The 25,508-nt window shown below is 39.3% G+C and overlaps 1 protein-coding gene across 1 annotated transcript in view; it reads left to right on the plus strand.

The window, feature by feature from the left end:
* Positions 1–25,508, plus strand: part of grid2 (glutamate receptor, ionotropic, delta 2) — a 475,468-nt gene that overhangs the window by 422,372 nt on the left and 27,588 nt on the right. The window contains exons 15-18 of the mRNA XM_042488775.1: positions 5,636–5,650; positions 6,895–6,933; positions 7,222–7,224; positions 16,159–16,178. Coding sequence (XP_042344709.1) covers positions 5,636–5,650; positions 6,895–6,933; positions 7,222–7,224; positions 16,159–16,178 — 77 coding nt within the window. The remainder of the gene's footprint in view (positions 1–5,635; positions 5,651–6,894; positions 6,934–7,221; positions 7,225–16,158; positions 16,179–25,508) is intronic.

Raw genomic sequence — 25,508 nt, forward strand, 5'->3', positions numbered from 1 at the left:
TATGTGTTTGTCATGTATTTTATTGGATTTGAATGAAATCTCTGCAGAGGCATAAGCTGGCTTGATATATATCTGTCACCATGCCCGGGTATGACTGCTGCAATATCCTCTGTAATAACCCAGCCTCTGCTAAGACCAGAAAATGCCTTTTTAGATGCTGGGCTCTCTCATTTTCTATTTTCTAGTAGTGCAAATCACTCTGACAGGAAAAAGAGAAAGCTCTCCTCCTGCAGAGTCTGATAGCTCATTAGGATTCAACACAACAAGCCCAAACAGCAAACATATTTTCCTGCTGTTACAATTCTCTGCCTGTGTGATGACAGTGTTTCTGTGTTGTGACTCAGATTTGGGGAGAGCAGATGAAAAGAGGAATACAGAAGAAGGAAATGGGGAAAAATGTACCCTACATATTAAAGAAAGGAGATGGTAACAATTGAAAGAGACGTTTGTAATAAGGGAATGATAGATGCTAGATAAAAAAAGCGAAGAGGAAGATAGATAGAAACCACCCTCGCCAGTTGTGGTGATTGATTAAAAACTGGCATGTTTGCAAGAGATGTGTCAAATCGGGCTAGAGTCAGGGGACAAGAGGGAGAGAAAGGCGGCAAGTAAGAAGAGGAGATAAGAAAGTGTTTTCTTTTATTAATAGCAGAATAAGTGAAAAAGGGAAAGAAAAATGAAATAATTTTATTATGTTTTTGTCTATCTATACTTTTTTATCTTCCCATATCTAATAATGAAGCCTACTTGCGTTTTTATCTTTCTCTCTCCTCTGCCTGCCACAACTCAAAAATCCATCTGACACCCACACGATCTCCTAACTCTCAATTTTGTTCTTTTTCACTCCCTCTTCTCTTTTCCCTCTTCCTCGTTCTGCCTCTCAACATCTGTTTTTCACTGCTTCTTGCTATACTGCTCGCGCCTGTAATAATTACAGCAGCTAACAAGGAAATCAATTGAAAGTCAACGGATAAAGATCGCAATTAATGTGCTGCTTTAGTGTGTATGCGTAGGTGTTTGTATGTTTGCATTTGTGTGTGTGCATGTGAGCGAGCGTATTCTCCTGTATATGCAGCCATGTCTGTCTTCGTTAGTGAATATCTGTCAGCAGAAACTTCGTATTTATGTCTCAATTCTGTATTTCTCAGCAGAGAATTTGCTTTTCATTAGCCTGTAGTCACACTGGCATAAGCTAAGATTGGGGGATAAAATATTGCTGCAGGGACATACTGCTATTGTGATACTTGTTCTAGAGATAGATTATAGAAATTATTATGGAAATAAGTTTAGGGATTGGCTACTCAGAAAGTCATGAAAGCAAGATGCATGGAAATGATATTCTGCATAACATTACCACAAGAACACAAAGAGATGTAAAACATTTCTAGAATAGAAAATCGCTTTTCTGTTACAAGTATTAGGCCTGGACACATATGCATGAAATTAACATTGGTGAATATTTGCCTCCTGTTCACTTACATTCATTGCGAAACAAGAGGCGAATTAAACATCGCTTCCAGTAGCAAAGCAACTTTGCATCTTCGCATCATCAACTTTGATGAACTTTGACCTGCAAAGTTTCAGCCTTAACCAAAAGCAAATAAGTTTGTGTTGCTGACTCCACTTGTGCAAAGATGGTCACTGCTCTGATCACTGCTGTGTCTAACCAGCTCATATTGTATGATATTGGCCATGAAAAATGGCCCACGTGAGAGATGCAGCCTGGCTGACAGTGAGCTGGTAGACAGGTGTGGAGCGCAATAAAATACAAAATGTACCAATTATTATTATCATCATATTTTGTGGGAATTATAAGCAAGCTAGCTACTGCTCATTTTTTGAAGCTAGCTTTCCATTTGCGTCACATCAGTCACTGCCCACATTGCCTCAGCAGACGATGGCCACTCACCTGCATTCACTCATAGGCAACAGCAGAGCCTGTAGGTGAATGAAATCACTCTGATTGGCAGATCAGCTCCATGCACGGGAAAAGAAACTGAAGCAAGGGTAAACAAGCATCTAAAGTCAAGAGAGAGCGAGATTGGAACGAACTTGACATGTAAGGTAATATTGTTTTTCTTTAGCCATTGTGCTATTTAGCAGAAAGGTTTCCTGACAGTTTCTGTCATTGTTCATTGGCATATGATTGTGTTGTTCATGTGCTTAGTGGCTAACTAGCATCAAGACGGCCTTCGTGATTTTGAATTTGAATACAGACTGAGGCTGTCTGCTGTTATGGAGAGCTAATTCCTCTCACACCAGCTCAGAACATACGTGCTGGTTGGCTGTTGGTTAGGTGTGTTCATGTGCAACTTTTTGGCCGAGACACAGGCAACATGAGGCAACACAGCAGGGGGCTTTTGTTTAGTTCTTGGTGTTTGGTTTGGTGTATCTGGGCTTTTACAATTTCATTCTCCATGTGCTTGTTAGAAATACGCTTAAAACTTTACAAGACAAACTCATCATCTTTCCAATCTGTTTCATACCTATTACTTGAACAAAACAGGAAAACAGAAAGAGGCTTATTTCCACTGTTCCTGCTTGAATTATTATTCATTGCTGTGTAACTCAAACAAATGCTAAATAAACAGAGCTGTTTTGCCCCACAAAGGCTTGCTTTAGAGTTTGTCCTATTGATGTGCTTTAAAATTTGACCAAAAAAGAAAAAGATGCAACTCAGCACACAAGTAAAGTAGAATTTCTGGCTTGAGTCAGTGTGTAATTTGAATTTAGTTGAGTTATATTTTACAGCCCAGTAGAGATGACTGGTCACAGGTTCAGTCTGGCTTAGTCTTGCTGCTCATTGTTCATCCTGTATGATTTAAAAGCATTAGTTTGACTCTGATTACTCAGATGTCTCTTTCCCTAATAAAAGACTTCTGATAATGTGGTTTGTGGCCCTAATAATGTCCCTCACACCCTTAATTAGACATCTCACCTTAATGAGCCAGAGAGGGAAGGTAGATGGCTATCTATTGCTACAAAATAATCATACAAACAGGCAACACATACTTAGGTCAGAAAAATGAAGCAGACAAAACCCTAAAAACAAGCACATCACCTGAAAAATGAAGAGATATGTGTAACAGAATATATATTTCACAAGATGGAAAAGCCTAAATTAGGTGGGGGACACTCAGTTCCAAACCAGCTGTTGACCATTTAATTAAAATGTTTTAAGGAAACAGAATTAAAGTTTTTTTTCACTCTGTTTGATTCATTTTTATCTATTACCAAAGCCCAAGATACAAAGATACACATCATTAGTACATTTATAGGCCTGTAGGAGATTAAAATGCACTCAGAGATTGGCTGAGAGAAACATGGAGGGGAACACAAAAGCAATTAGGCCAATAGAAATACAAAGAGCAAAGTTGCTAAACTTAGACAACATATTTATCAAAGGGCCAAATGCCCCTGCCGAAAGAAAGAGGGAAAAAATGAACCTTTAAAGCACATTTTTCATCGGCCTGGTCTGCGTCATGTCTAGCCAGCTCTGCGACCTAAAGCTAACCATTAGATAGCATCTTAATTTTCAAGATAAAAAGAAGATAAAAAAGAATGGAGGATGAATCACTGTAACTCCCCTGCGTTTTGTTTTGAGGAGGAGGTTCAATTACTGGATTGTAGATAAATTAGGGGGACAAAGTAGGAGGTGGAGGAGGGTTTCAAAAAGAGAAACCATGATACAAATGGTTCTGGTGGCGTGATATCTGGTTACAATTGACCCTTTTTCTTATCCTCACTTCACCCTCAGTCCACTCCATTCCTCATTCTTTCCTCCCTTCCTCCTACTTGCCATCCTTTAGTTTTTCCTGTCTTCCATTTGTCTTTACTACTCTCGTCCTCAATGGAAAAAAATGTCTCTGTCTACCCTCTTTCTTTCACCCTTTTCTCTTTTCTACCGTTGTTTTGTTGTTGCTCCTTCTCTCTGCTTTGTTTTCATCACTTTCCCCTGTCCTACTCCTTTGCTTCTGTCTTTCTCCTCTCTGCCCCTTCATTCTTGGGCCTCAGGCCAGCATCAAGGTGTTTTCACATCCACCCTCCCTTTTCTCTCTCTAGTCTCCCTCCTCTCTCTCTCTGTCCTCTCATTTTCATGCGGCTCGCTGGGCAGCCATGCTCTGCGTCTTTATCTCTGTCTGTGGGAGAGGAGGCGGCCTAGTGCCAGCAACTAATGGACTTTTGGAAAACACAGACAGCCATGCATCACAGTCTGCAGAACTAGGGAGAGAGGGAGGAAGGATTTGGAGTGAAGCCGAAGGGAGAGTGGTTTCGGAGAGAGATGGAGGAAGACATACAAGGGGAAGAGCGGTAGTGAAGGTAAAATTTAACTCAGAGGTTCCTCTAAAGCAACACACAGAAAAAGGGTGGGGGAGAAAAAGACCCAATGCCTGTGGGAGCTGTAATCAATAATGAGATCTGGAAGCCATTCTCACATGTTTAAAGATGTAACACGGCACAACACTTCCCATAATTTACCTATCAGCCAGGCTCAGCATATTCGTGCAAACAAGAAGAAGCTCATTAACATTGTAATATTCAGTGTTGCTGCATGTGGTTGAGAAGCCAGAGATAAATGAGTGCTAGCAGGAAGCATGAAAGAACTGATCCATAAAAAAGTTTGTGAGTGACAGAATAATCTCTCAAAGATTTGACAGATTTAAGATTTCAGATCAAAAATTTAAAATCAAACACATTCGATGGAATGTGGGGAAAAAAGCCTTACATTTAGACATTGTCCTCTGCGCCGAGGCAGCAGTGAATCGTTGCGAATGCGTTAAGTTAAGAACACAAATTAAGTAATCTGTGCACATATATAATTATTGATAAGATCTGGCACCGCCCTCCATGATTTGGGACTCAAATGTCATCTTCTGGCACCACCTGGAGAAACAAATTCTCATACAACAGTTGGTAAGATATCTCACAAATTGGCACAGAACAAATGACCGCCCCTACTGGCAAGGTTAGGTTTAGGACAAGAGTTGTGTTTGGGCGTGTTTTGTGGTACTTGACGTAAAGTTATGTAGGTTAGGTTTAGGACTGTGACTGTTGCTTAAGTTTAAGAATGCAGAGTTATGTAAGTTTGTTTTAGGAAAACAAACATGGTTGGGCATCATCACCTCGTACTTGTACTTAGTGCAGTGTTACGTAGGTTAAGTTTAGGAACTGAAACATGGTGCTTTCATTCCTTAAAATGATTCAAATTTCACTCCTCAGTCTCCTGTGGGAAATTCATGTATTTGTTTGACCCATCCACAACCCCAACCTGCGTTGTTATAATTATTATTATTCATATATAATTTTTGCTCTTTGTACTATATCCTTTTTTTCTCCCATCAGTGCATTCCACACATGATCGCCGCCTTTACAGTTACGTAGATTATATACGAATAACTGGCTCATGATAATGTATGATGGATTCTGGTGCATTACTCTTTTTTTGGTATAAAGTGCATACAAACAGTGCATGAGGACAGCCCCCCCTAGAGATGTTGAGAAGGTCCTCTGACATGCAAGATAAGTAAACTAAACACAACCAGATGATTTGATTTCCCTGGGAAACAGAAACACAGCTGTTCAGACCCAGGTTTTCACAAACAAGTGAATTTGCCTTTGCATTTTGGCACATAAGTACTGCAAACTCGGAGTAGGCTTCTTCACAGAAAGTGGAGAAAAGGTTGATTGTTGCTGTCAACAATTTTCCCATTTAACATAATAACTTAACAAGCTACCAGGACTAGAATAAGAAAATTACTTCTTGAAAAAACATTGCTTGGGAAATGAGGAAACAACTTCGTCATGCAACACTGCGGTGACACCAGGAAATAAAAACTTTTCTCTCATAGCTTTGAATATGAATTATGAATTATGAATTATGAATTATTACAATCTATGTGTGTGAACAAAGGATTAAAGCTAAAAATAACTATAGGTCATCGCAATCATCCTCATCAGTTACCGTTTTGGTAACTCATCATCATCTCAGTGCTTCGGTTTTGTTCTATAAAACTTTGGACTTCTGTGGCACTAACACTACCTCCCAAAAACTTGAAAGCAGCTTGAAAGATGTGAGAGATCCATGGGGGTAAAACCAAATTGGTGAATATTAATAGAAACTCACTGAGAAATGAGTGATTTGAAGTAAATGTGCCCTGAGAAAAAGAGTCTGTCTAGAGAGCCTAAATGGAACAGCGTCCTCAGCTGAGGCCATGATCACACTACCACATCTGCCAAACTTTTGCGGCCATCTGAAGAGAACAGAAAAACCTGTTTTTTTAAGTTTGTAGATTTAATGGTCAATGCATCTGCACTTCAAATAGTAAAGTGGGCTTTTCATCTCTTTTTATCTTGAAGGGTACCTATTGTGCTTGTTTTCAGGTTTGTTCTTGTCTTTTGTGTTTCTACAAGAACATGTTTACACGCTCAACACACCTGTATTCACTCTCTGTCTGAAATGCTCTGTTTTTGCACCCGTCTGTATACGGCCTTTCTGGAAAAACAAAAACGGCCTGCTCTGATTGGTCAGCATTTCTGTTTCTTCGACATCCGTGCCCTCAGTGTCTCTACATCTTCATTGTAGCGAGGAAAAGATCGTAACAGAGAAAAGCAACAATTTTTAACATGAAATCCCCATCAAAACACAATCGGAAATGTTCCAGCAGGAATATCATCTGAAATCAGGGAGAAATCAACAACATAGCAATGAAGATTTCTCGTTTCCCTGATGTTAGCATGTAGCTACATGTGGCAGTGTATGAAGTCAGCTTGTTGGGAAAGCAAAAAAAGCTGTTTTGCACTGTTCAGACCTAACGTGATAAGACACAATGGCTTTAAAACGTTGCAGAAAAGAGTTGCAGCAGTATGATATGGCCAGTCTGAGCTCGTCTCAAGCCAGCTGTGCAACACTTATCAAGTCAAATCACCAGCGCCGTGTTGGATCATAGATTGCTGCTGCTGCTCAGTGTATGTGCACATGCCACACCTTCTCATTAGCTGATTAATTGGCACTGGTTGTTTTGAATATTGTGGCATATTTATTATGAATACAGTCCATCTGATGCTTGTTTTGTTTATGTTTTTGGCCATTTCATCATTAATACAAATGCAACTGTAGCAAGTTTCTTATTATCATTATCCTCATTCAGATTTTAAGAAGCTGCAAATTATATTCAGCCACAAAATAAGCCTGAAAAGCTGGAACTCAGAAGGGAAGTACAGAGAGTTGTTGCTATGGAAATGATACATCATCTCATGTAGTTGCATTGGTGTGATGGTTTTTAGAATGTTGCAGACCGGTGCATTGCAAGTAGTTGCATGTTTCTAGTCGCGTTGCGAATCTTTGATCTGAAGTGGGCTTCAGAAACAGAGTGTTATAACGGTCTGCTCACAGGGATTACTTTAATATGAGTAAACCTCATTATTTAAAACTTTAGCCACTTTTTTATATACACATCCAACATTGAAGCAATATATAAATATGACAGACAACAATGAAAACTAATTTTAATTGCACAACATCTTGACGTCCTCTCCATGTTTTTACGCTGTGCAGATGTGGTCCGTTGCTTTTGAGGAATTGTATCTCCAACAGCACACTGTTTTCCATAAGGACACAAGTACTGAGCAGGGTTTCTTTATTTGAAAGGCACATCCAGAGGGAGAGAGCAGGAGAGAGAAGACTGTTGTAGCTTAAGGCTAAGCAGATGGAATAATCTCTGGTGTCTGGGTCACATCTCAAGTTGGGGTGAATCCAAAGCACACACACACACACACACACACACACACACACACACACACAAACTGTTTCTAAGTCTGTGCAACACAGAGTCATGACCTCTACCCACAAAGTGAGACTTGAGTTCCAGTGGCACACATAAACACACACACACAGACACAGACACACACACTCAGAGGGACTTGCCTGGTAGTTACAGCAGAGATCATTTCCACACTGAACTCGCTCCCTTCATGGACCGCATGTGGTCAGGTGGACATTGAAATGTATCTGTAATGACCAAGTGCAGACCTTCAATGAGAAACTCATTCCCAGTGTAAGGTGCAAGGCTTGCATCTTCAAGTATACCTGCAGTCTTCGAGGGCAGACGCTGGGATGTTAACATTCAGCTCATGTCTGAGTTGAACTCCGGGGCAGGTTTCTGTGAACCGTACTCATAACCAAGTGCATTCTGGGTAATCTAGCGTCTGATCTTTCGTTCTCTTCTGACAGGTGGTTATGTTGACTGAATGAATAAAGACGCACAGAGATTATACAACTCTGTTTACACGTGTTTACATATGTGAGAGTGACTGGAGGTCTTTCGGGGTCAATGCTTACATCACTCTTAGTGAATAAAGAACGGTCAAGCAGCGTTACAATAGCAGATGCTTTAAAATTTAGACAAATTCGTGGGACCAATGGGACTGTATGATCTGGAAGATTCATTTTAGCAAACACCAGCTGTTCATTAATTTTGTGTGAGTGCGGCTGTGGAACCACTCAAATTAACAGAACTGCTGTGAAGTATTGGCACAGTATGTCAGTCAGCCTGCTTACTGATAGCGAGGTTTCTCCTCTCTGATGACAGATCCTCTGTGTCGGGCTTATTGACATTCATTTGCTTGAATCATATTTTCAGGTCTCCACAGGTGAAATTTCTCCTGAAACTCATATTATTCTGGGATAAATAGCAACTGTTGAGATAAGAAAAAAAGTCACTCCGTTTAATTACCCTCGGGAGTAGATGGAGCTTCAGTCACTGATGGTGTGAGAGCACTCGTGCACCTAAATCTGTTGCTGGAAAGGCATCTGAGTGTATCAGTCATCGTTTTCTCTCCTTGCCTTCATAACCATTTCTTTCCCAGGGTTCCAATTAAAACTCCTTCAAATCAGACTGTAGTGCTTCCATATTAACATATGCAAGGCTTTTCTTTTTCTTTTTTTCTTTTTTAAATATACAGGCGATATGATAACTTGAGGCTTCAATAGAAATTCACTCTCAAAACATGCCTTGTGGTGCACACACAAAATCCATCTGCACTATGCTACTGTTTTCCCTAGCAATTATTCCTTGGCGGTGTGGAAGGCCTTTGACACTGTACTTAGACCATTTGGCACAGAAACTCACCACTGAAACCACTGCTAATGAACTTAATTTAGGAGGGTTGGCAGCTTCTTAGTAGTGGGTCGAATACTGCAGCCTGCATTTAATTAGCCCTTTATTTTCTCAAAACTGCTTTGGCAGTTGAGATGTTAAATTGGCAGAAGACGTTTAGGACCTTGTCTTGAATCTGAGGCTGCAGAGTTTTAACCACGATGGCATTAAAGTGGCATGCTGTGCTTTTAGCCGTTTTGGACTATGATCTCTGAGGTGCTTTACAGTGGTTTGCTGCTGTTTGTAATGCATGTGGGATCAGCGTCAGCACTTCCCTGTCTTGAGACCACGCTTCGTTTCATTTTGCATTTTCTTAAAGTGGATGATTTCATGCGTCTATGCCGATCTTTCTCACAAGGAAGTGTATAATTGTGAAATTTAAGTGAAGCGGCTACCATTGTAGATGACCTGTGTTCCACAAGGAGAGAAAAGGTTCAAGTCAAGTGCAGTGACTGCTGAGCTGTGGTTGACTGTGGCAGTTAAGGGAGCCACAAAGAAAAAGTTTTAATTAACTTGTTTTCTCTCTGACACTTACCGATGGTCATGAAGTTTAGAGAGTGACCAGAGTGAGGAAATTTGTGAGCCGCCAAATGAGGTTCCTCCACAGGGCGTCTTGTCTCATTCGCCTTGACAGGCTCAGGAGCTCAGTAATCTGGGACGACCTTGAAGCCAGTCACAGATCCTCTGCTTTGAGAGGAACAAGGTGACAGACATGGTTCACACATTCAGCTTGTCCACTGGGCTTGATTGAGCCGATGGGGACGAGGGACAGGCCCATTGAGAAGTGGATGGAAAATAGATGGGTGGACAGACATTCTGTCCTCTGTCTGAGTGGCTTAAGAGATCATGCTGTGTTTTTTTATTTCAGCTACACAGAAGCATGCACATTTGCAGCTGTATAAAACAATGGACATAGCTATAGTGTTGTCACCCATTGGTTCATGGACTCCCATTTTAGTTTCCGCAGTTCTATGAACATAACCAAATGGCAATCACTGTGACTGTTTTTTCCTCATCAGCTGTTTGTCACTTGGGGGGGTGAATAATTGATCTGTTGATCCATTCACAGCTGAACAGATCACATTGATGGATGTAAAGAGCAGCTGTTTGTCAGTGAAACTAAACTTTTAGACCCAGCAAAATGAACGCATAAGTTTAACTCTGTCTGAAGTTCCTCTGTCCTTAGTCCGCTGTCATAACCAAAGAGTATATATATATACATATACATTTCAATAACATTCCTGATAAACAGTCTAGCTCCAAAAATCTATTTGTGATGGCAGATTTTTAATTGTGGCTGCCGGCCACAAATAAATTAACTTTTGGAAAACCCTGGAAAGTAAACGGGTGAGTTGTAAACAAAAAAACATCAGTCCCCATACAGTTGTTGTGAATGTTGAAATTAGCTATAGAGACCAAAACCATATTTTGTACCAGGCTGTAAACATATTTATTTCTGCTATAAAGTTGGCCATTTTAACATGGATGTCGATGGGGATTGACTCGCCTCTGAAGCCAGCCTCAAGTGGCCTTTCAGAGAACTGCAACTTTTGGGACTTTGTGTTGGCTTTATTTTTCAGTTCTGGGGGTTGCTGCATGCACAAAAATGGTACAAAAGGAAACTTTTCGCATAGTTTGTATATATAGTAGTAGGGATGGTTGAGGAGAGAGAATGTGGTACCTGAGTGTATCTCTGTTACTCTTTTTCACAGAGAAAAATAAGAGAAAAAGCTAAAAAAAAAAAAAAAACACTCTTATAGTCAAAAAATGAACTGGCACTGCAGTGGGAGGAGGTGATGGAAAGCTCTCTGAACCACTTTCATTCCTGTGTTCAATCTGAAAGCAGTAACATGTCATGTTGTATGCAAATAGAAGTGCCGTGTAGAGATTGTGGAGTTCTCATAGCCTTGGGTTTTATGTTTTGAAGGTCAATTTTTACAATAATAATGCAAAATTTTCCAGGTGTTCATAACGAGCCAATTGATATGCTAATGGATCTGAGATGAAGCGTTGTATGTTGAGGATCCTAGTCTCTCTCTATCTGATCTGCAAATCTCATCATTACTTTGTATTTTCTATCACATTTAACTTGCTCTCACGTCTGTCTCGCTCTGTCACCGTCTGTGTTTGTCACGGACAGATTTCACGTCCCTTTCTTCTCCCTTTCAGTCTGTTTCTGTTTGCCGAAGCTTTTCTCTTCTTGGCCGCCCTGCTGTGCAGTGATGTTGATGACGTTGATTTTTTGTTTTTCTGTTTTGCTTTGTGTTTTTAAAGATGCGATCAAAGAATCCAAAAAAATAAATGCATAATAAAAGTGCTCGTTTAGCATGTTTGCTAACCTTGGTATTTTAAAACTTTTGCTCCTGTTTTGTTCAGCTGTCGGATGATTTGTTTGCATGTCTGTTATTACTTACAAATAGAAAAGAAAAACTTGTTGGAGGACAAAAGTCAGGTGATAGACTACCTGCTTCGTGCCAGACAGGGAGTTTCACTTAGACATTTCTCCTAGACTTGCTCTCTGATGCTTTCTCTGTTTGTTTCTCTCTCTTTCATTTCCAGAAAAACATAAGAAAAAGATGAAATGTTACTCTTGACATGTGCCATAATCTCAGGAATGCATACATCCTTTTTTCACAAATTCATGAAGAGCACAAACTTTGTCTTAGTGTCAGAAATAAATCCAACCTCAAGGGAAGTGGAAGATATCATTGAATTAATGGAGTCATATAAAGCCTCCCCTTTTAAAACCATGGGCCTATACTATGCAATTTAATGATACATTATGTGTTGTCTCCTCTTTGGAAGTTAGAAAGTATACTATTTTTAAATTTGGCCTGTTTATTGTGTAATTGACAATACCTGTGTAACACTGTACTTGACCTTGTAGCCCACTTTGATGAGGAATTGCGTCGATCCTGTCACAGTAGCCGCATTTCCACCACTGTCAGTGTAGTACCCTTAGACCCTCACTTAACTTGTATGGTCATGTACTTGTTGTTTCCTCAATCTATAGCTGCTAACTGTAAACGAGTGAAGGTAAAGATGAAAAGGCAGCAAACCATACTTTCATTTTCATATAAAGTTGCCACTGATAGTGGTTACTGCCACTGTGATTATATCAACAGATTGCATTTATAGCTGCACCTTTTGGTATCAAATCAGTGTGGTAGGTACCTTAACAGACGGTGACAAAAAATGACTACAAAGAACGATTCTATTGGTTCTATCTGCAACTTTTTACAATGAATACACAAAAATAGTTTCAATGTGTAACACTGAGCTGAACCAAACTGCTTGGTGGAAACAAGGCTTTTGACAAATTTACTTAGCCCTCCTGGAAAACGTCACAGTGCAGCATCCACCTGAAGCTTTTCTGCCCCTCTTTCCCTCCTCTGAACAACAAATGCTGGTTGCACATCACACAGCCGAATGGCTTCAATCCTGCTGTGTTTTGCTCCCGAGCCTCCCATGGTGATCATTCATACTTTGGTTTTTAGCCTTCAACAAGACGAGGAGTAAATTATCGTCCATCTTTATTGAAACCTGTCATTATGTGCCTGGGGTACAGCAACAACGTACATCAGATAAGCTGCTTCACGCAGATAAGACTGAACAGGAATAATATTGTCCTGTGGGAGGACTTAAGTTCACTGTAAAGGTTCTCAGTTAAAGCACACAATAGAAAAACATTATGAAAAATTACATAATAAAAACAACTCATCACGACAACTGCCAGATTAATTATATATTTTTTTGGCAGACAGAGAGACAAAATCTTTCAATGCAATTAAAATTTACTCCAAAGTGCAAAGCACAGTTTAACACCGGGGAGGGCTGCAACGTGATTTTGTTTTCAAATTAGAAAATGTAATCGGAAATAAATTAAACCTGCTCCTTTTAATTCTTGTTTCCACTGAGTTGCAAATCACAGTTAAAGCTGTGACCTCTAGTGACATTCTGGGGTTGCATTCATAAAGTGTGTTAAAGTAGAGGTCCTGGACTAAACAGAGGTGTAGTGAGACATCATTAAGGACCCAACCTGCAGCTACTTTTACAATATGTTCAATTTAGTTTTTACTTAAATTCAAGTTGAGTATATATAAGATAATAGGCTATATATATTTATTACTTTAATAAAATGCTGAAATCTTTGTAGTATGCTAAAATAGTCCTTCAGATCATGGAGAGAAGGATACAGTGAACATAATCCATGTAATTAGTGGCTTGACAAGTTTGTATTGTCTTTATTGTGGACTCTGAAGTTCCCTCCATTGCTGCTTTGTTGCTCGGCAACGGGGCACAAGTGAAGCAGACTGGATGAACCCTCCTTAGTGTTATGCACACATAAACATCATCTGCCTGCGCAAGAGAAGCGATTAAGAAAACAAGTACATAAGACCACATAAAAAAGGGATGATTCATACTTTTCAGAAGCAAGCAAATGAAACACATGAGTTCATTATAAAAAATACAGTTGAACAAAAGGAAGATGAAAAGGAAACAGAGAGAAATAATAATTTTTCTGCCAGATCCTATTAAGGGTGGCATCTTAGTTTTGGCTCGCTGATCCGTCTCGGATGATCCGTCTCTCCAACATCTGTCTCCAATTACTCCCCTCTTCCACTATCACATCTCTCATCGGCTTAACGGGGTCTGAGCAAAGATTTGCATACAGCGTGGCAATAGGCGATTAATTTTGTTTTTTTTTTTTGTTTTGTTTTTTTTGCTTCTTCTTTCTGAAGAAATAAAGCAGACTAATGACAGCTGAGGGTAATTAAACAACAGAGAAAACAAAGAGGAAGAGAGGGAGTGAAGAAGTTGTCATATTGTGTCTCAGGAGACCGAGGAGACTGTTGCCACTAGAGCAAGCAGTCGGACAGAACGCCTCATGAGGGATTGATGCCACCTGCGTGCCAGGCTTTCATCATCTGAGATTTGGCCATGAGCGTCTTTTTATGTATTTTGCTTCTTGGAAGAGGGAAGTGATTGATCATTGATCGTGAGAGGATGACAAGTACAAAGCAATTTTGATTGTGTGTGTGTGTGTGTGTGTGTGTGTGTGTGTGTGTGTATGTAGACTGCACTTGTGTGCTGAGCTCCAAAATAAAGATGGAAGTACAGGAAGTGAGATAGAATTCAAAAATAACATTACCTTTGCTTATGGTGCTTTTTGTGTTTTATTTTTATACCTCCACGTTGGTGACAGGCATAGCCAGAGGCATTATGTTTTCCAGTTGTCCGTCTTTCTGTCCCTTTCTTGTGAGCATGATATATCTCAAGAACACCTTGTGAATATTTCTTCAAATTTGGCACAAATGTCCTTTTGGACTGAACTGATAATATGTTGGTCCCCGTGACCTCATCTGTCTCATTCTTGTGAACATTTTATGTCAAGAACAGCCTAAGAATTGATTTGTTTTTTGTTATTTGTTTTTTTCAAATTTGGCGCAAACATTCACTTGAGCTCAAAGATGAACCAATTAGATTTTGGTGACCATAGGTCAAAGGTCACTGTCTCATTCACATGTTATCTTCACTTCACCTTGAGGGAATTTCTTTAAATTTGGCACAAACATCCAATTGGACTTAAGAATAATCTCATTAGAATTTGGTGGTCAAAGGTCACTGTGACATCACAAAACATGTTTTTGGCCATTATTCAAGAATCCATTTGTTAATTATGACAAAATTTCAGTGTTCAATTTGATGTAATGATGAAATGATGACATTTTATGTCCAAGAGGTCAAAGGTAAACTTCACTGTGACATGATAATGTTTTGCAAAAGCACGTCGTAAATCAGGAACAGATGGCGAGACATTTGGTGAGGTACTGAATTGGTGACACTAATCTTGGGTGCCCACCTTGAAACTGTGCTGATTGTATGGATCTTGTGTGCAGCCGGGGGGAAGATGTGTGTGAAGCATCAATGTTTTCACAGACATGTAAACTGAAAGTGCAGCTTCAGTGGTTCACTGAGGCATACAAACAGGAGGCAATAATTCTAAACTCAAAAGGTTATTCTGTCTTGTACAAAGCATAAAACAGAATATAAACTAACAAAAAGTAAATGTATAGGAGCAACTGACTGCAGATATTTAGTCTGTCATCTTGACATATGTGATATTTACATGAAGTTATTAAAGCACAGTATATCACACACTACACATTCTCCTCATACGTTTCAAGAGAAACTGTCCTGAAACAACCTTCCTCACGTATACCGATGCAGTATGATGCATCGAAGAGGAGGTGCCGTCTCCCTCTTCTGTGCCTTGATTGATTTGCTTGCACCTAATCTTATCTTTATTCAGATATTCACATATCTGCAGGAAGCCAGCCAGCACAGACTGGGGGGAATATTTGGCTAGGGAGCAGCCGCTCATTGTAATGCTCTCTGATTTGTCAAATGAGGCCCAAACAAAGGCAGCTCAGAGCATGTGGGATGCAAGTAAAAAAGACAGAGAGAGGGAACAAGCCAAGAGACAGAGCTGGCTGGCTTAAGGATAGACAAAACCATTTGTAGGTCTGTGAGGGGTGTGGTTTGTGTGTGAGAGAGACCGAGAGGGAGAGAGACTATCAATCATGTTGATAAATTGGGAAAAGCTCTAGATCTTTGGTGCATGTGGCCTTAGATGTAAAGATGGTAGAAGTACATTTGAGCTTGTCTCTGGGCTGTTTTTTTCTCACATCATCCTCTCTCATTTCTCAAAATCAAACAAATCAAAGTCAAAGGACAGTGATGCAAGCGCAGAAACATATGCAGAAGTTTACAGCAAGTGAAGGCTACAGGGAGACGCTTTAGAGCTTGGCACATTAGCTGCCTGTCGGTAAACATATGCACCATGTTCACATGCAATGTCAAACACCACAACCAGAATTAATTTGTTATTATGCCGTATTTACCTTTTGCCAATCAAATTCTTCACATGTTGCGATCTCCTGCCCTGATCAAAGCAGATTCTTCTCTTTAGAGCTGATTATTTTGCTGAGAGATTAAAAAGTAATGGATATGGACTGCGTTGTCAACTGTGGGGATAAAGATGTCCTGCTGCCACAAATCCATGTGGATAACTATAACGAATAATGCATGAACAAAAACTAGCAAAAATGCCCTTCTTTATTACAGCCATGAGTCTTCATCTGAAGTTTATACTCTTTTGCAGTCACATCATCAGTGTATTCCCACAGGAAAGAACAAAGCACCGAACCTCCCGTGTGTAAAACATTTCACATCCATTGCTTTAAGGCTAAATACTGAGCATTTAAGAAACTGACTCCGCACTAGGGGACGATTTGTTATGTGCCACTTTAAAAGTGTTTGTAATCTAAAATGTAATTTATGGATGAGGAAAAAGATGGGTGTTTTTATATATTTGGGTTTAAACTTAGAGCAAGATGAAGAATCTGCTATTCCTTTTGCATGTTGGGTGCCCTTGAAGGGATCTTTCTGAGAGAGAGGAGGAGAGAGAAGAGGACAGAAGGAGAGAGAGAGAGTGGACCCTGGAGAAGTTTAGCCGTTTTGAAGTTTCAGCATGGCTAGACTCTGAAGCCAAACTGTTTGAACTGTGGATGAGATAGAAGGACCTCTTGAAACCTGCCTAGACACTCATTGGTCCGGTTCTGTCATATAATTGGAAAATGACGTCTACAGAGAGTTGTATAAGTCAGAAAGTGTATGAGCTCACTTTGACGAGCTCAGTCATACTTTATAGGCAGCTTTCTTTCGGATGAGCAGTCCTCAAAGTTCACCCTTCACCTTTTATTTATTCATGCATGTTGCCTCATCAGGCTGATCAAGAAGGAAGCGGACTAACCTCATTTTAAAAAAAATGTTTTGCTGTTGGTAAATCCGAACTTGAGCAACTCTGTTGATAAAAGTAGTGCAGAATCCCTGAAAATAGTGTAGCCTTGTTGAAATGAAAACATCTGAAATTAGGTCACCTTTTAACATTTTTCTTTTCTTTTTTTAACCCCCCATTTAGACTCAGCTGTCTTTATCTTTCTTTAGGTCAGATGTTGTTTACCCAAATTGGATGATACACAAGGTCACATCCATCTTTGTAAAAACTTCTATTTTTATTTATATGTTTATATTTATATGTTGGCAGCTACTATTACACGATTAAGTTGAGGAAAACATTGTTGTCATGGGAAGTAAAGTTTAAGGTTGGGCAAAGATAGTGAACTTGGTTAGATATTGAAAGTGAATTGCTGATGTGAGGTATATGCCAGTAAGGATATTTCAAGGAGACAGAGTTGCTTGGTTTGGTTTGGTGAGCTCTACAGTAGTTTATTTCCTCAGCTACAGCCCTTTTAAAATTTCAGATCTCGTAACTTAATGCTGTCTAACTTTCCAGTTAGATGGCATCGAATTTATCACAGTTTGGATCTGCTAAAATATTATAATCTTACCACACATTTGTTTCACTTTATTTCATGTTTTGATCTTTAACTTGACCTGCCCTACATTTTTAAACTGTTGTTTGTGGATAACACAACACTATTTGCCTCCCCTTTGCTCTTTTGTAGTTTCAGTGGTGTATTCATTTCCTAACTTTATCATTTAAAAACCCCGTCCAATGAAAATCAATTTATAACCTTGTTAACATGTCCATGTGGTGTTTTTTATACGCTTTCAGACATGGTATAATTGTTATAATGACAATGTTATAATTTATTACTTCATTTTCAACTATTCCCTATTTCCCATTTCCTGCCCCTTCACCTAAAAAAAAAAAAAACAAATCAGAACTGCTACAAAAACAGCTCAGGCTCATGTGTCCGTGGTATTGTGTTCATTAAATGAGCTCCACCGTCACAAAAACCCTTTAAAACTGATCAATAAGAACATAAACAATGAAAGAGCAACAGAATTAGGTTCATTTTCTCTCTTGCCATGTAAGGAGGGAAATTAAAAATTGCTGTGAGATAGAAAAAAAGGGAAAGGAGAGGGATGCTGAGAAGGTTTTAATTTAGTGATTATGGATCTTATTGGGTTGTCTGTGTCACGTTTGTTAGAGAGAAAAACAAGGTCCAATTCAATGATTAGGATTCAATGGTGGATGTTTGGTGTGTTTGTGTTGTGTGTAAGGAGGTGTGCTAATGCGCCTTGGTTGGTGTTTGGATTTGTTTGTGTGTTTGTGTTTGTATCATTGTGTGTGTGTGTGTGTGTGTGTGTGTGTGTGTGTGTGTGTGTGTGTGTGTGTGTGAACACATTTTATGAGCACGGGCCAAAACGTGTGAGCTTTACAGAGTGTGTGAGTGACTAGGCTTGTCTGTTTATAGCTCCATATCCGGTGGAGCGTTGCGCTTCAGAATATTGCCTATCATGGCTGTTATTAAAATAAACAAGCAATTAATTGACAGGCCATGTTTCCAATTCCCTCCTATTATTTCGGGGGCAATGTCACACTCTTGGGAAGACAGTTCCAAACAGTTTACTCACACTGGTCCCTATGGTTCAAACAAAAACAGACACCGAAATTATCAGGAGAAAAAAATAATCACAGAGGTATAATTGTTTTGTTTTTCTTTGCTTTGATTTTTTTCTGTAGTTTTCATCCTGACATTTTGTATTATGCAGATTAATGAAGCACAAAGAGGAGGCTAGCAGGAATTGTATTAGCAGTCCGTGCCCTGACACCACGGAGAGAAATGTTTCACTAAGCTATGTTGTTTTTGGTGGCCTAGTCATGACAAGTCTAGAGATGTGATGATTACTACCGTGTTTGTGTTGACTGATGCCAAAGGAAACAGTAGCTTGCTGGGTTGTTTGTTTTTTTTTTTGTTCTTACAATAACTAGACCATCAACCACTGCAATTGAGCAGAACATAATCCACCGCAATACAACTCATTAAATTGTGATTATATCTACGTTTACACTGGTTTCTGAAAAGGTTTGCTTCATTATCACAGTTTTGTTGAACACTAGCACTCCACTAATCTTGCATGTAGAAGAGAGGATTGTTTTATTTTGATAGTAGCAAACATTTTCAAGCAGTCAATCGAAACATCCGTCCGCAGTAACAAGCCCAGAATGCTGTAACGGCACTTTTCCAAAAATACTGAAGGGAAATGTTGTGGAACTAGTGTACAAGCCTGAGTGTTATTAAGTCTACCAAATGACACAGGCTGCAGTGTCTACAGAAATGATATAGACATGATTTTGTCCTCATCAGTGGATTGCTGTATGGCTCTCATCCACTGAAATGGGATTTCTAAAGCAGAAACAGACAGTGCAGGGTGGACGGGACAAACACCGGCCAAAAACCGCTAGAATAACGGGGGGAATTATATAAGCAGCCAGCATCTGCTAAGCCTGCCTCATTTCTCTTAGATGCCAGTACAGACACATGTGTCAGACACTACAGCCTCAGTGTGAAGATACTTTAGCTCTCCTGTATCAGTATCTCCTGTCAGGCATTTGTTTTGTCTTTTTACAAGTGATGTTTCATGTCTTGACATGAGAGAGAAAAACATATTGAATACAGCCTCAGGCTTTTCTGCCTTTGTTTTAGAAGAGCATATTCAACATCAAGATCTGTGTACAGCTTTTGATTCTGTCTATCACAACATTTTGTCAGATAAGTTACTTTCCATGTGTTTGAATTCTTCTTGAAGAGTAAGTTTGGTATTTTTACCTGAACCCTGTTTTTTCCTGTTTTTGTTTTTACGTGACCAATGTTTGAACAATTTTTTAGAATTGTTCCAATATTGAGCGAGATGGCTGCAGCCAGCAGTGATAAAACGGGCTGCAGGGTCACCATTTGGGGCATGTTCGCTGCATAAATCTACATCCACTAACGGTGCTTGTTTTTGCCACTGACATCCTTAGATTAATACTCTAAGGTTCTGACAATTCATGGAGAGGTTTTCCACATAGATAGAATTTTTTGTTAAAGAATAAGATCCTTTCCTTTTTCCAGGAACAGCCACAAAATCACTATCATCAAACCCAACAGACTCCATATAAATAAACAGTAATTTCATCATCAGACTCCAAATTTCGGAGCTGTTTGTGGTTAAACAGAAAGGATCTTACTCTTTAACAAAAAGATCTCTCTGTAGGATCCTATCCATAATGTTGTCAAACACTTACAATAATAGTCTGAGTTTGTGTGTGGCAAAAACAAGAACTTTCAGTGAATGTATATTGACAATTCGAACATGCCCTGAGTGGTTACATTGCAGCCTATTTTGCCTCTGCCAGCTGAATACAGGACCAATTTTAAAAAGCAGTTTTTCCCATTTTTCACTTAAACAAAAACATGGAAAAATAGGGTCCATGTTTAAAAAATACCAAAATCGCCCTCTAAAGCTATTATTAGCCTAGCTTTTTAGCAGATTTCAGACTGTTATTGTTTATAAATCAAGTACTTAGAAACATGTACCACAAGGATTTATATTTGGTCCCCATGTTTTTACTTTCCACATTCATAAGATTAGTTTTACAACTCTTAGATATGCTGACGATGCTCTTTTGTATGACACCAAATGTATTATACGCTAAGCCTTCTCTATGCTTATTTTAAACTCCATAACACTAAAATGTATGCATTTCACAAGAGCTCAAACTATTGATGAACCCACTCCTATGCATGCCCTCAGTGATAATCTAGTTGATACAGTACAGTGTCATAAACACATAGAAATTGTTTTTGACATCAGAACTCTTTGCTCATAAACTACAAATTCTAATAACATACTGAGGCAGAGCTTTGTCCTTCAGAAACAGAAACAATACTGCCCATGATATCATCAATGATGGATATATGTATTTATTCCAACAAAATTTGAAGTTAGAGACGCTTGTTTCTCTGAGAGACTTTAAAGTTTTACTTGCCGATGTTTTTAATGATATGTTTGATTGTTTTAATTAATGTGTCTCTGTCTGTGTGTATGCAGTTTTTGTTTCTGTATCGTTAATTAGTTTTAGGTCTGTTTTGCCAAAGAGATCCTTATCGCAGTGAAATGTCGAGATGATACATAAATATAGAAGTAATCGATAAAGATCCAAATAGTCAGTGATTGTGTGGAGTAATTGGAATGGGAATCTGCAACATCAGAGGAGTACTTACTACTTTGAGTGTGTGTGTGTGTGTGTGTGTGTGTGTGTGTGTGTGTGTGTGTGTGTGTGTGTGTGTGTGTGTGTCAGTGAGAGTGTGCATTCTGCATACTGCTTACTTGAGGAGTGTTTACGATCTGAAGATCCCTGAAGGTAATAAGACAGATGAAAAAGAATTTATTTGCTTTGACACTTAGGAGAGAAAGAGAGAAGGGCAGTGTCTGTAGAAATAGATAGACTGCTACAACTAAATCGTTTTCAACCACTTTGTTTGTTTGTTTGGAAGAAGCCATTGCCAGAGTGCAAGTGCAGCACCAGTTCATGTCTGTGTTTCTGTGTGTATATTTGTCGACACTGTAGAACAAATAATGCACGACTGTACGTGCTTGCGCGTGTGTGGGCGCTGCTGCTCTGTGATTGATGGAGACAGCCTGCATATTTACCAGAGTCAGAAAACAGTAGTGTAAAGGGCTATTCCACTAACTTAAACTGACAGCTACTGACAAGTTGTTTTGAAGTGCTGAAGGGGCACGATTGTGGGAAAAAAAATAAGCCCTCTCTTTCAGGCATATATTATTTCTGTCTGCGCATGTCTGCAGGCATTGATGTGAACATTTAAAATAGAAGATTTAATCCATAGCAGATGGACATTTTCAGGGTGCCGCAATTCAAGAAGATAAGCCGCGGGCCAGACATTTTATTGTGAATATTGAAAACAAGTAAGTTTTACATTTTGATTGCGAGATAGATGAGGTGCCTATTTGTGTCGATTATGGTCAGGACTGCAGAATTTCAATCTTGACTTCATCTTCAGTGCAACAAATTCAATGAAAGTAGATGATAAGTGTCAGTAGGAATAAACAGCTCAAAGAAAATTAATAATGTGCTCATAAGTATGATGCTATCAGAGTGTTTTCACAAAAGTCTTTCTTTTCAATAAAGACACACATGGGGTTAGCAAAGAGTGCCACATCTACCTTATGAATTTTATTGTGGTCACAACCCTCGTTACATAACATCAAACAACAAAGATACATTCATACTGTTGTTTTTATGACCTGGCTGCAGGCAAGTGTTCATCAGTGGCCTAAGGGCTGATAGCTGTGCTGCTAAAATAAAGTGATGGTACACTTTATTTCTGTGGGGACTGTGGCAGTGCTGTATGGCATGCTTGAGGGCGCCAGTGACGTACACAGCAGCGACAAATCATTGCCGCAATCACGGACACATCACACCTCTGAGACCACAGGGTTGGATTGTTGTGGTGAGCACGCACCAGAGGCTGGCTTCATTCTGTACAAATGACATTACCCTGTTAGTCTGTGGCTTGTAATTATCCTGACCCGGGTTGTATGAAAATAACCGCAGCAAAAATATTGCCTATCAGCTCTGATTGCCTCGCCAAATGAGACAGCTGTGAGGGATTGGGAACCTTTTGAGTGCTTAAGTGGGTTTTTTATTTCGTATCTTGGAAGGAAACACATGTTTTTTCACATGAAAAAGGATGGAATTTTTTTTTCGAAGATGTAAAAACTGGATCAGAGAGGACTTGGTAAAGTTGATTATTACATTTCATTTTAGTGACAGTATAAGAAGGGGTCATTTGCTCCTGAGCCCAGCTAATGTGTCTCCCTTGCTGCCACATGTTTCAATACATAAAAGATACACTGTAGCAAGGGCAAGGGGTATTCCATCCTAATATCTTTGGCACAGACTGGCCTTTATTTCAGTCTTAAATCCAGTAATCCACACATCCTCTCTTTATTATTCCCTCTTCAGCCTTAGCTCTTTCATGCATTTATTTCATATCCTGTCCAGATGATAAATTGAAGTCCAACCACAGTAAGCTATGAGTCACTAATATGAAAGTAGTCCTCCACTAAAAGTTGTTTTTAAGTGATATTAAAGGGCTTTACGTCCCAGTGAATACAAAATAAACTGTGTACGACTCATAAAAACAGTTTGTTTGTGATGCTTTCAGTATTTCAGCTTGCTTTTATCTCTGCAGCGCTCATGACAATAAAATTGTCAGCAATAGTTAAAAAAATGTTGATGAACTGACTTTTGAAAGTTTGGTTATTGCAAACCTTGAAGTGAAATTTAATGAATCGTGTAGTGGAGTTTTTCTTCTGAAATGTATATGATAGAGATAAACCAAATTGCACCATTGAAGGACACATATAAATGGCTTTTACAGCTGCCTTTGCCCATGTAAATCTTACATTTTAGTCCCAGCAGAAGGGTTGTAAACAGAGGCTGCAGAGGAGGTTATAGTACCTGCTCCACTACTGTTAGCTCTCTGTCACTGTTGTCTCTGCATTTTAGAAGAGCCATTTTAATAGTGTTACTGTGGTCTTTCAAGAGCAGACAGTCCAGTTAATGTAATGATCTGGCAAAAATAGTCCCTCCAGTTGCCCTTGTAATCAGCTAATTCAAAGTCCAATTTTACCTGAATCTTGAGAAAAAGACAGCACAGCTTTTTTAGGGAGGTTTACTTACACATGTGACCGTCAAAGTTTTACCAACAGGACTGCAGAGAGAAAACAATTACACCCACAGTGTCAACGACAAGCTGATTAATTGATCAAGCAACATAAAACTGATAAACAACTGTTTTGATCGTTGTTGCTGGCTCTCAAGCTGTTGCACAAACTACAGATTGTACTTATGCATTTTTGTATGCCTGCCACTATGCAAAAGAAGAGAATTGAAGCGGCTGGAGAGAGGAGACTTGCCCCTCTCTCTGTGAAACGCAGACAAAACTTTGATTAAACAGTAAAACCTAGACAGTGCTAATTAAATATAAACTAAGATTCAGTTACTATATTGCCCCCTGACCCAGCTGAAATGTCTTTTCAACACTTTAGTGCACGGTTTGGCTGCAAGTGGGTGCCATACTGTTTCCCTTTATTGTAAAAACACAGGCTGAAAATACTGAGATCCAAATCTGCACATCAAATACAAACCAAGATTCTGTTACTGCGTTCTTTCTGATGACATACTGAGCTGAGTTGTGTCTTGTTTTTAGAGTTTGTTTTTTTTATTACATTTGCCCAGTGATAAGGAGCAGCGCTGACTGACCTGTAGATTGGAGCTTGATAGCCTACACTTTGTATAACACTTTTGTTATACAACGTTTTCTCGGCAAAACAAAAGTTGCCCAGAGCAGCTTTAGTTTGCTTACATAGTAGTTTGTGATACTGTAAAATAAAAAAAAGTCCTGGAACTAGAAAAGAAATAAACACATTTTCCAGAGGAAAGTTTCACTTAGTTCAAAATCCTCTGAGAGAAAACTGAGTTTTAACTTCACTTGCTGTTCAGCTCTTGGGGGCCAAATCGAGCAAGGAGAACATATTGACTCGTGTATTGGCTTTTTTTTTCCCAGTTTTATTTTTTCTCTTTGCCTGTCTCCCTCTTTCTTATTAATTCATATATTGCATTGACCATTTGTATTTCATATTATAACTCCAAATCAAGGTTTCCATGTTGACCTGATGGGAAGGAAAAAGACCTCAATAAAAACAGAGTGGAAAAAGACAAACTTGCATACAACACAACAAATAGTAATTGCAACAATTCCATCATTGAAAACCCTCAAAATTCGTTTGTAGATTTCAGACTTAAACCAACAGATTTTCAATTATTTTGAGAAGTCTGGGTCTCATTTTTAAGGCTCTTTGTAGTACCATCATACCATGAGCTACATGCATAATGGAAATAAGGCTTGATCAGGCTCCTGCTAAAGAAGCCAAAAGCTGAAAAGCAAATTATTTGACTCACTGTCTCGTTCTCTTTCTCTCCGTCACACATACACACTCATTCACACAGTGAGTTCAAGTTAAGCTGGAGGCTCTGAAGCCCTTAATTTCCAATCCATGGAAATCACTATCCATGGGGAAAAATAATGCATTTTTTCCAAGGGTGGTGAACAAAGGAAGGAGGATTGTGTGTGTGCATATGTGTGCGCATGTGTTTTTGCGGCACTGACATTGTTCCAGATGACAAAAAATGATTTAATGTCAACTGTCAATCTCTCTCTCTCTCTCTCTCTCTCTCTCTCTCTCTCTCTCTCTCTCTCTCTCTCTCTTTCTTTCTCTCTCTCTGTCTCTCTCTCACACACTCTTCTATGCATCCATCACATCACAGTAAAACTCAGCCCACACAGTTAGTACAATTATTAAATCTTTAGTAATCACAATTAATGATGGGGATGTCTCTCTCTCTCTGTGTCTCTTTGTCTGTCTCTGCCTCGCTCTCTCGATGTGTTAATGATGGTTAATGACTGC

The sequence above is a fragment of the Plectropomus leopardus genome, chromosome 6 (assembly GCF_008729295.1).
Source record: "Plectropomus leopardus isolate mb chromosome 6, YSFRI_Pleo_2.0, whole genome shotgun sequence".
NCBI lineage: Eukaryota > Metazoa > Chordata > Actinopteri > Perciformes > Serranidae > Plectropomus > Plectropomus leopardus.